This window comes from Paramormyrops kingsleyae, chromosome 8 (assembly GCF_048594095.1).
Source record: "Paramormyrops kingsleyae isolate MSU_618 chromosome 8, PKINGS_0.4, whole genome shotgun sequence".
NCBI classification, from domain to species: domain Eukaryota; kingdom Metazoa; phylum Chordata; class Actinopteri; order Osteoglossiformes; family Mormyridae; genus Paramormyrops; species Paramormyrops kingsleyae.
Window position 1 is genome coordinate 22,636,247 of NC_132804.1, and position 16,002 is coordinate 22,652,248.

General features: G+C 42.5%; 1 protein-coding gene across 1 annotated transcript; it reads left to right on the forward strand.

Moving 5' to 3' along the window:
* The first annotated feature begins 836 nt into the window (after positions 1-836).
* On the forward strand, positions 837-14,057 carry myg1 (myg1 exonuclease). The gene is made up of 7 exons (XM_023795262.2): positions 837-1,170; positions 1,571-1,683; positions 3,288-3,447; positions 3,545-3,694; positions 7,298-7,420; positions 7,818-7,999; positions 13,619-14,057. The coding sequence occupies exons 1-7, from the start codon at positions 889-891 to the stop codon at positions 13,815-13,817; spliced, it is 1,209 nt and encodes a 402-aa protein (XP_023651030.2). The 5' UTR covers positions 837-888; the 3' UTR covers positions 13,818-14,057.
* The last annotated feature ends 1,945 nt before the right edge of the window (positions 14,058-16,002 follow it).

A 16,002-nucleotide genomic window follows, 5' to 3' on the forward strand; every position in this document is an offset into this window, starting at 1 on the left:
TCAATTTTGTGCCTTGTAAAATGGTGCATTGGAATGCTTATCTTTGGCTACCCCATCTGGCTCTGCATGAGACACACATATACAGGTGAACGCAAGCTTGGGGGACACAGCACAGGCTCAGGGGCCCAACAGACATGTGACTATTCTGGGGAGGCTGCGGCTCGAACCTGCAACCTTCCAATCACTGCCTAGGATGTTCCCTGCATCTCCTTCCTGGATTATGCTTTCTGTAAAGATTTTGCACCAGTCAGTCTGTTTTACTGCAATTACAAAAGTTGAATTGCAGTTACATTTCTTTAAGCTTTTTATTCATAATGCAGTTATTTGACATTGTCCAACACCAAATATTTCCCCCACATATTAATTTCATCATTATATGATTCTCAAGGTTTATGATAAATTCCTCATGGATGGCCTTCAGTTTTGGTTGCAATGTTTTGTTAAATAAATAAATGCTTATGATTATGGAATATTCAACACACAAGGTCATCATTTAAGACAACGGTTTCCAAACTACTCCATTAGAACCTCTAAGGCTGAGATTAGATGAATAAGGTGTGGTGTAGTTGAGATATAAAAAATAAGATGTCTCACTTGGGGAAACCATTTATCTAGACCATATTTTCATAATACTGTGCATTCTACTTAAGGATCCAAAGTAGCATCACTTACTAAAAGCTTTTTTTTTAAAAACTAACTTTTCCTAACATATATTTTTCTACATAGCCGTCAGTGTCATATCTTTCATTAAGCAGCAACGCATGCATTCTCGCCTTGTAAAATTTTCTACAACGCCATTGGTTGGAACATCATCGACGTCACATCCGCCGGTCCGTTCACAATGTTCCTTCCCATGCACATGGATAGTTTTTGCCGCGCAAGAAGTTCATGATTTCATACTCGTATTTGCGGTGCACCTATCCCGTTGTCAGTCGTATATTTGCAAGTTTTAATTGTAGTACTTGTGTTAGCTTTCCTGTGATACATTTGCGGCCGGTAACTTTTGCAAGACTATTACTTACGCTGAACAAAAATTGCATGGAATCGCCAGAAGCAAAGCGCAAACATAGAGAGAATATGCCGTTAGCTAAAATTGGGACACACAATGGTACCTTTCATTGTGACGAGGTTTTGGCATGCTTCTTTCTTCGGCAGCTCCCTGAATACAAGGTTGTAAGAAAATGGCAAATCCTGTCTGTGCATGTGCTTTCTTATTTCGTAAGATAATGAACTGTTGGTTCCCAACGTATAACCGAAACAAAGACGGAAAACATATCTTTCGGGGAAACAGAACGGTATTAGGCACTGTCAGATAGAAAATGGACGAAACTTACATAATTTGCTCTTGTATATGGCTAGTTATCGTTAGTTAGATTGTCATTCGTGTACAGGAAGTCTTTTCGTCACACTAAAAAAGTTTGGTTGGCGACTGATTCTTATTAGGTTTTAGAATTAGAAACTGAAAATCATCACTAATAAAGATTTGTTTTAGTTTACTTTTAGCTGTGTGGATTCTGGCCGTAGCTATTGGCGATATTGACTGATTGACTTGTCGATTTGAAATTAACAGGATGCAGAAATCCTTCGCACCCGAAACCCCGATCTGCTGACGCAGTGTGATGTTGTTGTGGATGTTGGAGGTGAATATGATTCAAAGAAACACCGCTATGACCATCACCAGAGGTGCGTTGCTGCCGTAAAATGGTAGTCTCAAACTGTCGTAATACACCATCAAGCCGTGCGACCTTTTCAATTACTTTCTGGCTCTATCAACCATGACAGCTGAACGAGCTGTTTAGTTATTATTGAATCTGTGTATTATTTACCGACGTTTGTGTGTGTGTAAAGATATACTGAAACTTTCACCCTGCCTAGATCTGAACGTGATGAAAGGATCAAGACGTTTTTTTTGTTTTGTGATCATAGAAGTCAGATTTTCTTCGTGTGAAACAATAACACTCTAAATAATCTTGGAGGACGCTACTGTGCGTTTCACAGTGGGGCGTGGATAATTATGGTAGCCCATAGACCCCCTTCCCGGCGTGCTCAGGTGGTGTGCCGCTGTTAATGTCCATCATTTAATGAGACCTTCACTTGCGGACGAGTGCATGAATTGTGTATTGCAAGAGAGGGCACGTTTTGTATATTTTTCTGTTTCACCGCTCTGATCGACACCGACTTACTGCCATGACCTTATAGTATGCCGTATTACCTCTCATTTTTTCATATTTTTTCTGGCTTAATTAATGATGCAGGGATGATTTAGTTCTGTCAATTAGTCCGCTAATGACTGCGCCGTCCTCCAGCACTCAGCATGGCAACCATTAATCATATTCCTTCGCTGTCAGAAGCAATATGCATCAGTAACGTAGGTTAAGCAGACTGAAAATGATCAGGCACAGTCTCCCCATCGCTCACTGATCATCTGCGCATGCGCTCGGCTACGCGATCTGTGTAATTCGTGAGCTCTGGCTGTTTTCTCACATGAGATTTAACATGACACAGATTTGACTGATTTATATAATATATATATTATAATATATTTTATGGCTGATGCAGTTATATGTAACTTTAAAATCTACCAGTCCAAGTTGAATAAATTAGGCAAGGCAATTACCCTTTAAAAAATAAAAACATTAGTAAAATATGATGATAACTTGAGTAAAATACCAAATTGTCGTCAGATGAGTCAGTTACTTCTACTTAAGAATAAAAAGCTTTTTGTGTGTTTTACTTGTCCCAAGTAAACCACCAAGTTCTATTTTTAGTTGGGTAATTAAATCTGTCAGTGTTTTGGTCAACATATTGACTTTGAATCAGTAAATTATAAATGAATATATTTTATGCTTCCTCTGGCTTTTTGAATGTGGAAACTGTCCAAAATTTTGCTTCAAAAATTGCGGTGGAAACTAAATGTAGCTCACTAAATTAATTTTTGATGTGATTAAAAAATGTGAACCAAAACCCCACATGCTGCTAAATCTTTTGGGGTTAACCCTTTTTAAAATAACCCTACAGATGTTCGGGGTCTGTTATTGAGTAGATAAAAATTTTCAATTTTGAGCCCTCTGTACATCAACTGGATTACTTTTCAGAACTGATGTGGGCTTTATAGGATTTTCAGTAGGTGACGTGGGGGTGTTTTAATAAATAAATTAATAGATAGATAGAGGTGTATGGTAGCTTGTAATACCTTTGGGTATCTTATAATAAATGGCTGCAGAGGACTGTAAGGTTCCTAATGAAAATTGTAATCTGTTCTTAGAGTGCTAAACATTTTTTTGTAGGACATTCAAGGAGACCTTCAGTAGCCTGTGCCCAGAGAAGCCCTGGGTCACTAAGCTAAGCTCAGCTGGTCTGGTGTATCTACACTTTGGTCGCCGTCTGCTGAGCCAGCTCACTCAACTAAAGAGCGACGACAGTCAACTGGAGGTGCTGTATGATAAGGTGAGAGCTTCTGGCAGTGGGACACCTGCTGGCCGGAGGTATGTAAAGCTGAATGTTCCTGAATGACGCTTGGTCACATGCATTTTACCCGCGACAGCTTTACGAGAACTTTGTGGAGGAAGTGGATGCGGTTGACAATGGCATCTCTCAGCATGACGGCGAACCTCGCTACGCCATTTCCACAGCCCTGAGTTCCCGTGTCAGCCATCTCAATCCTCGCTGGAATAGCGCGAACCAGGACACGGAGGTGAGTGGACGGGCAGCTCTCATATTGCCAGTTTTGGACTTTCACGTTGCATCAGTAGTGTACCGTACTGTTTTGGATTAAATGTCTTTAGTAGGCCATATGGTTCATATACTTTGAACTCCAAATCCCAGCATGCTACTCCTCCTCTGCCAAGAGATGATTACTCATCCACGGATCTGAAACACACACAGCATGCTTAGCTATTTTTATATGTGTGTGTGTATATAATTTAGCAGTGCATTTTCCTGTATGTGTGTTTTTGGATCTTGAGGAAAAATGCGAGTGAGCATCCTGAATTTTGTGTTTGTGGAACTGGGGGGGAGGGGTGGTTATGGTGGTTAAAGTGCTTGTTAAAGTGGCTTTTTAACATCTAGAAATAATTAGTGTTCAGATCTGCCTGAGTGAATCAGCTCATTTCCTGAGATTAGGTCTTAAATGTTAGTGGCGGTAGGTTATGCAAAGCAATTTAAAAAATAAAAGCAGACTGTTGCTGTTTTTCTGTTTAATCCTCATCCATATTTTAATGAAATGCATTGTTAAACTGTGTGCCGCAATCCCCAGTAGCTTTGTTTTCCTTTATCCTCTGTCATAAATGGAATCTGCCCTGTTTAATTCAGTGTCAGCCAGTCGACAAGTAGGTCATAGTGGTAACATTCTCCAAGATTTAGGTCCTATCAAATCTCAGATGGATGCACCTATATGCTGTGATGTAAATCCTGTTACTGTTTGCTGATATATTCAGATTTTACAGGATGTTTTAAACTGAACTGAAAGCTTAATGTGGCTTAAAGTCCCAAAAAAACAACCTAGGAAAACCAAGTTTCATTCACACACTGCTGACCATATTCTTTTGGGAAATGCACTGAATCTATAAAACATAGAATTGGGAAATGGTTATAGATGACTTGTAACACACACACACACACACACACACACACACACACACACACACACACACACACACACACACACACACACACACACACACACACAAACAAAAGGAGAGGACAGGGTGTACATAACTTACATTTCCATCTTTTAACAAAAACGCTTCTTCCATGGAGAAAAATTAAGAAACAGCAAATATTCAGAATGTGCATTTTATGTTGGGCTAGTTTTTTCTCCATTTGAATGAAATTTGAGAGATTCCTCTCTGAATTTTAAATTTTGTTTTCTAGGTCACTATTTCACTACTTCAAGCTGTTTCCTTATTATCAGTTTCTATGGATAGGAGGAGGGTTAAGCTGAATTTTACATATTTGTCTTTGAATTACAATTTCATGAATTAAGCAATGGAATTTACTTTTGATCAGTGAAGTAGGGGTAAATATAGTTTTCCAAAGATGTAGTTTCGGTACATTAATCTATGTTAAGCTCCTTTTACGCATTTTAGAACATCCCATTTTACACACTCAGAAAGCCTGCTGAAGCTTTTTATTTAAATTATGTTTTTGCCGCCGTAAAGTATTTCCATATTAACTGCAGTTTGAAACATATCTTTAGCAAAAGAAGCTTTTACTCAACTGATTTTTTTTCCAGTTGTTTTTGAGTTTGTTTCTGTTACTCCGAGAGGCTGATATGTTAATGATGTAATTGATTCTAGAGGTTTGAAAATGCAGGCTTTGACCTTTTTAATGCCCAAAGAGATGGTGGGTTTTTCTTCACTTCTGGGGAATATGTCATCCCTAGCTAACAAAAAGAGTGTGCATGTTTTAGGAGGAAGAATGTTTATAGAAGTGGAGGCCAGTTTTAGCAAGTTTACACAATACCCTCTTAAGTGATGCATTTTCAGTAAGTCAACACAGCATGACGATATTCAAAGTTCAGAATTTGGCAGCTTTGTGGATATTGTGCAAAGAAATGCATGGAGACGAGAGAGCAAAGTTTAACTTGGCCCATCAATTCATTTATGTAAAAACTGTCAGTCTGGATTTTTTTTTGTCGTCACTGTAGTTATTGGGTGTCACTTGCATGGAGCATTTTAGCAGCATTTTTCTGTTCATCTGTTTCATCCACGTTTCTGCCAACAGGCTGCCCTGTGAATCTGATTGGGGAAACACAGGCAGCCACGCAATCTGCCAGAAACTGCTCCTTATTGATGGGTTTATGGTCACGTTATCAAATGTCTCATGTCTGCCTTTGTGTGAATAATTGCATGATTCCACATGCGGGTTTGGCTTCGCAGTAGCTGTGATGACTTCCCTTCTGGAAGCTTAATGTCCATCAGGGGGCTGATTTTGAGCTTGTGTTTTGTGCTGTTGATCATCATCCCTGTCACCATCAGCTCTGTTGCTCTATCTTCTCTGAACTCTTATGCTTAAAAGACCCATAGTTCATTTGGTTCTTAAAATGGGATTTGGTAATTTTTTTTATGCCTTTTCTATGGCATTGAATCAGACTCACCACATCCTGAATTAGGTTTTATTTACCCACATTTGAATATGTTAACCTGAATTTCATTACCTGAATACCAGAACCTGAATTTGAATATGTTTACCTGAATGTGAATTAAAGAACCCGAAATTTAATACCTTTATCTTAACTTGATTGAAAGAAATCAAATTTGAATTTATTTCTTGAACTTGAATTTATGTTGCTTATGTGGTAATAAAAATTCAAGTTCGGGTTGTAAAATTCAGCTCTGGAAAGTTTGGTTTGTAAGATTCAGGAATGTAGGATTCACAAAAATTTGGGTTGAGAAATTCAGGTTCAGAAAAACGGAAAACATCCGGGATACTCAGAAAGAGCCAATGAGCAGAGATCTAACTGAGCACAATTCTGACCAATTACAGAGTAATCTCGCCAGTCATTTGGAATGGGGTTTTGTACATCCAGTACCATATTACGGTGGTTAATACCCAGGTAGGGTTTTTGGTTAGTATCACTCAGCCCTACGGACCATCCAGAGGAGAGGAGGGACATGTAACCACAAAATAAGTGAGATCTGTTTCTTTAACTGACTATGGTTACGTTTACATGCGGTAAACTGATTAAGATGTTCTCCTGTGTTTTTAATGAGCAAGTCATGTAAATCCAGTAATCGGGTTATTGAAAACACATTTAAATACCTTAATGTGGTTATCACATGTCTGCTAAAACAAAAAAAAAAAAAACACTCAACTTCAGACTTGGGAACCTGCATGTCCCTCATCTCCGCTGTATGATCTGTGCGATATGGACCAAAAACATTATCTGGGTATTTTTAGGCAGATTAGGGATACATATTTTCATTGTGCTAAATGTTCAGATTTAAATCAAAACCACACAAAAAACAGTTTTATTAAAACGATGTGTAGCCAAAACAAAATGCAAATATATGGTTTCCTTCCTTGTTTGCAAATATACAATTATTCAGTATAGACATTTTCTTTATTCCAAACGGAAGCCTCAGACAAAAATAAATGATGCCTGTATTTGTTGTCTGCTTCAAATAAAGCAGCAAACACATAAAAGCGTTTCAGTCCACTATGTCCACAGGCAGGCCTTTTCTCCGTTTATGATACCGCTCTCAAAACACGTGGAAGTTTGTTTTCTGTTCATAACGAATCTAAATGTAAAACGTATTTTGCAAGGTCGGTAAGACATGATGTCGGTTTTTCACAGGAGGGATTTCATAAGGCCCTGGAGATGGTGGGGACGGAGTTTTTGGATCGCTTGGACTTTTACCAGAACTCCTGGCTGCCGGCCCGTGCAGTGGTGAAGAAAGCCATGGAGAAGCGGACCCAGGTACCCCCCTGTTCAGGTTGCAGTCGGTAGCTACAAATTTTACTTGGGACTGCTAACAGAAATATGATAGCAGAGTACGAGACAGCATGTAGCGTAGCCCCTTAATTTCACCATTGCATGCTCTACTCTCAAGAATGGGTCTTGCTGTTGTACCCTTGGGTATGGTGTTCATCCAGAAATGTTTTAAATGGGTCATAGTGTTTAATGGGATAATCTTGTGCTGAAGCTCACGGTCAGGTTAGCCCTCTTCCCATTGGTTACTTGAATGGCTTTTAAACCAACGGAAGACAGTGATTGGCAGCTCATGGTAACCCCTCCCACTATTGGTTTCAGAGCCGCCTTCCTGCCATTACAAATGACTAGAGGCCCAGATGAGTGTTCGGTGTTCATGTTCCAGGTGGACCCGAGCGGGGAGGTGGTTCTGCTAGAGCAGGGGGGCTGCCCATGGAAGGAGCATCTCTTCTCGCTGGAAACAGAGCTTAATGTGGAGACGTCCATCAAGTTTGTCCTGTACCAGGACCAGAATGGCCAATGGAGGGTTCAGTGCGTACCTGCGGCCCTGCACACCTTCCAAAACAGGTAATAGCCTTGCTCAAATGCCGCCATTATGTGCCTTTGTCAGTCTTTTTCAAGCACTTATACAGCACGGAAGGGGTCTGACATATTAAATCTTAAGAGCCATTACAGTACTCTGACTTTGTCTTTTTATTTCTAAAGTGTCATGTCTTACTCGGCATTTCTGCCAGCCACTTGTCCAATTTCCAAAAGTATACTAAAATTGCTACTTCACATTTCCCGTTCCTCGAAATTGGCAGGTAAATTTCTTAAAATGTGCGGCAAGTGTGTTGATGTGAGATATTGTCGCGCCTCATCAGCATTAACCACGGACACTTAAGGCGAGGTGACATATGTTCTGCTGAGTGTTGAGGAGGACAGCTTTCCAGTATAAAATTGGCCTGGAGACTTGACAGATGACGCCTGTTTTTGGTAACACTTCATTTAAGCCTGCAAATAACAGTTAAAGTGCTGTGAAAATGTGTTTTTCCCCTTGGCTTCCTGTGTATTTGATGCTGAATGTTCACGCTTCTTTAGCCAAAGCTGGATATTAGGGAAAAGGGAAACTGGGTGAAATAAGATGCTTGCATGATGCATCCAGCAACATCCAATACCCACATATGAGGGTTTCACCCCGTATTAAGTTTACCGTAACCAAAGTCACAGGCTTCCAGTCAGTATTTTTTTCATCAATCACAGTGCTGTGGAATTATCCAGAAGTAATTATGATGTGGATTGTATTTGGGTTGTTTTGAACCATTGTCTTGGTGAGTTATCTATCATCAGCTGATGGACGGATGGTGGATGGCTTGATTCTCTCATAAAATGTACAGAGATTTCATGGACATGCTGTCAGGTTATTTAAGGCGTAATACAGGAAAAAATCCCTGAACTGTAGCAATTTTAACAACAATATTGTACGATTACTTACTTAAACATGTGGCAATATACTGTCGACACGTGGTAGTTACAACAAGCTTTTCATTTGCAACTGCGTTGCACTTTTGTGGTCCTTCTCATTAGCATTAGCATCCACAAACGCTGCTCCTCTCTGTCTCTGCTTGTTCTCATTAGCATTAGCATCCCAAAATACTGCTCCTCCCCTGACTCTTCTCCTTCTTATTACCATTAGCATCCTCAAATGCTGCTCATCCTTGCTGTCTCTGCTTGTTCTCATTAGCATTAGCATCCACAAACGCTGCTCCTCTCCTCTCTGTCTCTGCTTGTTCCCATTAGCATTAGCATCCACAAATGCTGCTCCTCTCCTCTGTCTCTGCTTGTTCTCATTAGCATTAGCATCCACAAACGCTGCTCCTCTCCTCTCTGTCTCTGCTTGTTCTCATTAGCATTAGCATCCACAAACGCTGCTCCTCTCCTCTCTGTCTCTGCTTGTTCTCATTAGCATTAGCATCCACAAACGCTGCTCCTCTCCTCTCTGTCTCTGCTTGTTCTCATTAGCATTAGTATCCACAAACGCTGCTCCTCTCCTCTCTCTCTCTGCTTGTTCGCATTAGCATTAGCATCCACAAACGCTGCTCCTCTCCTCTCTCTCTGCTTGTTCTCATTAGCATTAGCATCCACAAACGCTGCTCCTCTCCTCGCCATCTCCATGCTGCTTCTCTCCCTACTGCCTGCTTGTCCTTCCCTCAGGTTTTCTGGTTCATTTCTGCATCTCTGCTTGGCTTCTGATAGCTTTGTTTCTTTGGCAAAATAAACTGAACATTTTACTCTTTTAGTCTTTTTGACATTTTCTTTTATTTTGTTTTAACAACCTGGCGCATTATCTCATCTATTTTAGTGGTCAAAAAGTAATTTCTTTCTGTGTACGCAACATGTGTTTTTTCCCTTAAAAATTGAATGTCAGATAAGCGAAACAAGCTAATTTAGGATGTATGTAAAAAAAAAAAAAATCAAATGATTTTGTAGATATACATTTGTTTATTTCAGTTTGCATTTATTCCAAAGTTTAGCTGTATTGAGTGTAGCATTTGAGGAGGTGGAGCACATCAGAGAGGTGCGAGAGCGTGGACTGCTCAGAGCCAGAGATCCCCAAGCCGAACTCCAGCACAAATTAAGCACTGGCAGCACCTCTAAGGAAATGACCTCTATTTAATCTCATTAAGCTGCATAGACAGCTCTGGAAAAAATTAAGAGACCACTCTATTTAAAAAAAAATCTGCATTTATAAGTCCTGGTTTTGAAGGCTAAACTGTGAGGCAGTCTGTTTCCAGACTTGAAGTCTCTAAGACAGCAGTACACAAGAGCAAGGTGAAGCAGGAGACTCTGGCAATAACCAGAAACCAGCCAGGCAGAGGGCAGAAGCGACTTTCTAATGGCAGAGATGACCATCAGCCAGTGGAGGTTCTAGACCATTTCAACTAGGGAGGTCAGACTGGGGCCAGTTGTACTGTTGGGGGGGCAGATATATTTGAGCATAAGTTCCTCCAAGTATTACTTACACTAGATTGTCAGCATTAAGAAGCAAAAGAGAATTTTGAAAACCATTATATTATTTAGGCGATGCTTTGCAGTTACATTTGACAGTTTTTACAAACATGTAACTTAAACCGATTTCCTGTTTACACTGTCTTGCTTCCAGAAGCCTTTTATCTTTTTCTGTCGTTAACTTTGCTTTTCACCAAGTGAAGCGGCTCGACCACGCGGCGCCCCCCCATGTTACGAGTCTGGCAGGAAAATGTTCTTACGTTTGTGTTTTGCCTGATCCCAGGGCATAACATTTTACATCACACATATAAATGTAAACCATAATAATAAGAGTAATACATTTATTTCAGACCCTTGCAGTATATGTATTTAGGGGGCCACATTGGGGGGGGGGGGAGGCTATGCATGTTGTCTTGGGGGCACTGCCCCGCCACCCCCCCCAAGAATTGCCCCTGCCGTCAAATTTTGCGGCAGTGCTTCATAAATTGAAGGATGACCTCCAGTGACCTTCAAGAAGAATGGGACTCATTGAATGGTGTGAAGTGCACTGCTAGCACAAGTTCGTATCAGGCTCCTAGAAGCAGGACTGAAGACCCATAAAGTGAGGAAGAAGCCCTTCATCAGTGAGAAGCAGGGAAGAGCCAGGTTGCAAAAAATGTCTATTTTATACAAGTGCATACCCAAAAATTGAGAAATGACTGAAACAAAATTTTGCTGTGTTCTCTTAATTTTTTCCGGATTTTACCAGAGGTGTATGTGTGTTCATATGTGCATTGTAGTATATTTGTGTGCCTGTGCTGTGATCTTGCCTCTCCGAGTGCCTTAAGGAGAGGCTATTCATTGGGAGTGTTACTGTCTGTTTTGATTGTCCTCATTTACCTGCCACCATTCTTGCAGAGTGGCTCTTCTCAGTGCTGTCATGTGACTTAATCCTTCAGTGTAGATGCACATTGGACTGTGGAAAGGTTGTATGATCTCATCAGGCAGGTGGTGACAGCAGTTTTTATATTTGCCTAGAGATTTAAGGAAATGGGTGGGGAGGGGGGCACTGGGTGTTTATCCTGCACCCAGGCCGGCAGAGTGACGACATGTGGTAGGGTCAATTAAGAATCATGTTGTTACTATGGCAACAGTAGGTCTCTCTCTCTCTCTCTCTCTCTCTCTCTTTCTCTCCTTCCCCAAACCCAGAGGGAGCTCAGCCAGTCCCTGGTGAGGCGTGGCGCTTGAACCAATCTGAATATGGGTGTTTCTTAATTGATTATCACTCTTGAACAGGCTGGTTTGGAGTTAAGGGCCTTTTTTCTAGTGACAAGACTGTAAATTCAGTCCCATTGTCCAAAAACAGGATGGTGCGATGGTAGCTGCTTCTTTTTGGATATCCTTTGAAAGCCAGGAATACGGTGCCTCAGCAGACTGAATGGAGACTCCCTAACCCTTCTCTTTGCGTAACGGTGTGATATAAATCTCTCTGTAGTAGTTTGTGTAACTCGTCTCACATCTCGCGAGTTTGTCGCGGCCTGAGCACAGTGCCTCTTCTGTGTAATGGTCTCTTTACATAACGGCATTGAAAGAATGTTTTATCTCTGTTTAATGTGAGGAGATGGGCTGCTTGAGATGGATTTTGGGATCTGCTGACCCTCCCCCCTCCTCGTGTTGGGCAGCGGCTGTGAAGTGTGTTGCTTTTGACTGCCTAGTCGCTGTCGGTGCTTCGGCAGGCTGAGATTAGGAAGGCCAGCCAGCCACGGGGTCCTTCCTCTCCCCAAGCCTGCATTTCTTGCCCTTTCTACTTCGGCAGCAGAACTCATTAAGGTGGACTTGCTGCTGGTGTGTTTCCTGAAAGGAGGATGTTCCGTTAAAGGTTACAGCTGCTTTGATTGCTCAGTTTCACTTGTACTTTTGCTTGAACCGGCATGTTGGAGAAATTGTATCAGTGGGTAGAGACTCAAATGGCCGCAATTCCTCGAGATAATGTCCGGGCCCCCTACTGGTTTGGCCGGGGGCCTTGTTTCTTGTGCCATTTTCCCGGTCGGCCTGGAACCCCTGCCTGCCCAGTGCCTTCAATGAGCCGATGGCATGATTTGCACTTGAGCTGATGTTTTCATCCAAACCTCACCTTTCTGGCTTAGTATCTTGGGACCCTCATGGGATTCAAAGTGGCGACCTTGTTACGAGTCTTTGTTTTTAACCAGTTTGCTACTGGCCCTGATACCTCTCCCTCAACACTACAAGGCTTAAAAATGCTGAATCTGAAAACATTCATGTATTTTTTTTTATTATAAAATATGAAACGAACCCTGTTTTTACATCTTACGTATTTAGCAAAGGCTTTTTTTGCCAAAGTGACATACAAGTGAGGCAAATACCACATTACAAACAAGGCATATGTGCAGCTAGGCTGAGCTTCCAATGAATGCGCAGGTACAGTATGAGTGTGAGCAGCAGAGGAGGAAGATCTACACAACAACGTCTAACAGCAAGAAGCTAGTAAGACTATTCAAGGAGCAGAAGTGCAAGACAAGAACATTCAGGGAATGTAAAAAGGCATCGGGTTAGTAGAGGAATTCATGGGATACATGAGTTTTGAGGTGTTTCTTCTGGCTCAGCAGTTCATTCCACCACCGGGAAACTACATAAGAGAATCTTCTGGAGTGACACTTATCATGTGCTGGATGTCTGCACCAATAGGGAGCCAGTGATGAGAGACAAGGAGGGGTGTGACATGAAAACGTTCAGGCTGAGTGAATATCAGACATGCCGCTGTCTTCTGAATCATCTGCAGTGGCTTGATAGCACGAGCTGCAATAGTCTAGTCTTGCAAGACCTCTAACTATGTGTTGCCTGTATGTTATTTGATTTGCGGCCGTGTGTGTCTGACCGCTCGTGCACGGGGAACCGTCTGCAGTGTTCGGCCTCCCGGATCTCCACCACTGCAATCAGCAATTATCTGCCTGATTTAGAAATGTCAGCCATCTGATTCGGCAAGTTTCTCCCTCTGGCCCTGTGAATTTAAAAAGAGCCACAATAAACAAGTGGAGAGTGTCGAACCCGGAAAACAAGGCCAATCCTTTATCCTGCCCCGCCCAGCCCCTCCACACGCCCCCCCCGCCCAACTTCCATCCTGTCCTTGCGGCCGAAAGCGCACGTGCCCCCCCCCCTCCCCTCCCAAAGTCACCGACTGTGTGCCCATCTGCCCTCCAGATTGTCCTTGCCGGACGAGTGGCGCGGGGTGCGGGACGAGGCCCTGTCCGCCCTCAGTGGGATCCCGGGCTGCATCTTCGTCCACGCTGGCGGTTTCATCGGGGGGAACAGCACCCAGGAGGGGGCACTGGAGATGGCGCGGCGCACTCTGCAGGCAGCTGCCAGGTCCGGGGACGAGCTTCAGGCCAACGGCAGCTGAGAGAATGCCGCCGTCTGCCCAGCGTGCTGTATCTCCACTCCCAGGCTGGACAGCCTGTACTGTGCCATTCTGCTTTTCTTCCTTCCTAATAAAATACAGCCACAAATACTGTTTTACCTCATTTATTCCCCTGATTTTTGCCAAAAATCCGGACCATGTGGTTTTGACACCCTTATATTCTTCTTTAAAGAATGTTCCTGTTTGTGCAAAATAAGAATTAAAGTTATAGCTAATGTTCAATCTTGAAGCTCCTGCAGAATGTTTGTATGATTATTATTATTATTATTATTATTTTTTACCAGACATCCGCAATCCTTGCCTTCGAATGTGGCTTTCATACACGCAAACAGCCATTAACCTCTGCTCTTGCCCTACATTAATATGCCTGTAATCTTCCTGGGTGATTAAGTTTGTAAAATGGGGCTTTACTATACGAGGATCTGGTTTATCGATAGGCACCGGCAGGATGAGCCACACAGGCTGCTGTACAAATCATTAGTATTGTGGGGAGGGATTTTTCCTCTTTACCCTCGTTTGTCCTTTTACCCTGCTTTCTTTATGTTGTTTGTTTCTTTTTCTCTTTCATCTTTCCTTCCCAGTTGCCCCCCCCCCCCCCCCCCGAGCTATCAGTCCACTCTAAATGTCAACACTGTATTTAGTGTGTGTGTTTTCCTGTGGACTTTCATGATGCAAGTCTAGGTTTCTTCTTGGTTTTGCTTTCCTTTTTTTCTTACCATGTATTTTCCAAGATTCCGGAATGTCAGTCTCTAGAATTCTCTGCCGCTCTCGAGTCTACATTGAAATGGCCGACCGGTCAGGTTTGATCCCCGAGGATGTGGGGTGGTTGTGGGAAAGGGGGGCATTCGGAGCAGGAAGCTGTGCAATACCAAGTGCTTCCTGCAGCAGCTAATAATTTCCAGTTTAATAAGTTACTGGCTTTTTCCTCTTTCGTTAATGTTTTGAAGATTTTCGATTTTACAATTCTAATGGAGCTGTAATCGATAGATTCAGCGTTTCATTTGTACCTTTGGGATGAAACATCTGCGGGCTGCATGTAAAATTGATTTCCGCAGCTGTGACGACGAATCCTCTGCACAACAAAAACCTGGGAATTTCAATTAGATTTACTATTCATGACAAAGGTTTCGGTACAGCTGAGCCAGGGCAAGCATTCAGTACCAATCAGGCATTGTCTGGTGCTGGTCAGACTGGTCATGTGGGTCATATTTATAGACTGGATTTTCACAGATTAATCTGTTTTGTGTCGGTAAAGGTGGAGTCAGTAAGGGAGAGATTCCACATATGATGATGTTCAATTGTCAAAATGATTGAACAATTGAACAAAAGTTCAACTGGATACCCAGAATGCATCTGGGCTACTTTAAAACTTAAAACACGACGGGCAGCAACAGGCTGAACATCTTTGTTCCTGAGCTGTTGCGGGCGGGTGAGGGTGGGGGAGGGTTATAAGGGGGGAGACGGGGACGTAATCTGCTTTTTTTAGGCTCTCTGAATTGACCGGAGTCTGTAGGGAGCGATGACATCAGCGACTGCACCGATCTGCAGCCCCGCATAGCGTATAAATCGCCTGCTCTCAAGTCAGTCTGTTTCAATAATGCACCATTTGCTGGCACTTTGGGACCACCTGTCACAGGTACATGGTGCGTCCCAGGTCTCCGCTTCCTGACTTAAGGTTTCCCTCCCCCGGAGTGACTGTGGGGCCCGTAGCTCTTGAGGTGGGTAGATGAATGAGAGCTACCTTGTGCCTGGAAGAGCCGGTCTGTCTGTTGAAGACGCTAAAGGCTTAAAAGACAGACTTTCGTCTAAACTGTCGCTCCCATGTGTGAGCTGCTGTAATGCCGTCGGCTCATCAGACGGATCCTTTGGTAAGTGATCCAGAGCTCGGAGGTAGCACAGGAGAATCTGAAAGGCGTAGGCAGGTGTAGGAGGTGGAAGGACAAGCCTTCTGGGGGCCCAAAAACCGCTGGCTTCAGGCAAACTAAGGATGAAGGGAAGGAACAGCACTGTGCAAAAGTCTTAGACCGTTAAGGAACATGTGTAAAGGCGTAGCAAGTGTATGTTTGCCCCCAAAAAAATCACTGGAATAAAAACAAACAGTAACACAATGAAAAAGGACTGTTCTCCAAAAAGTTACTGATATCTCGTAGGATGGCTAGATGAACAC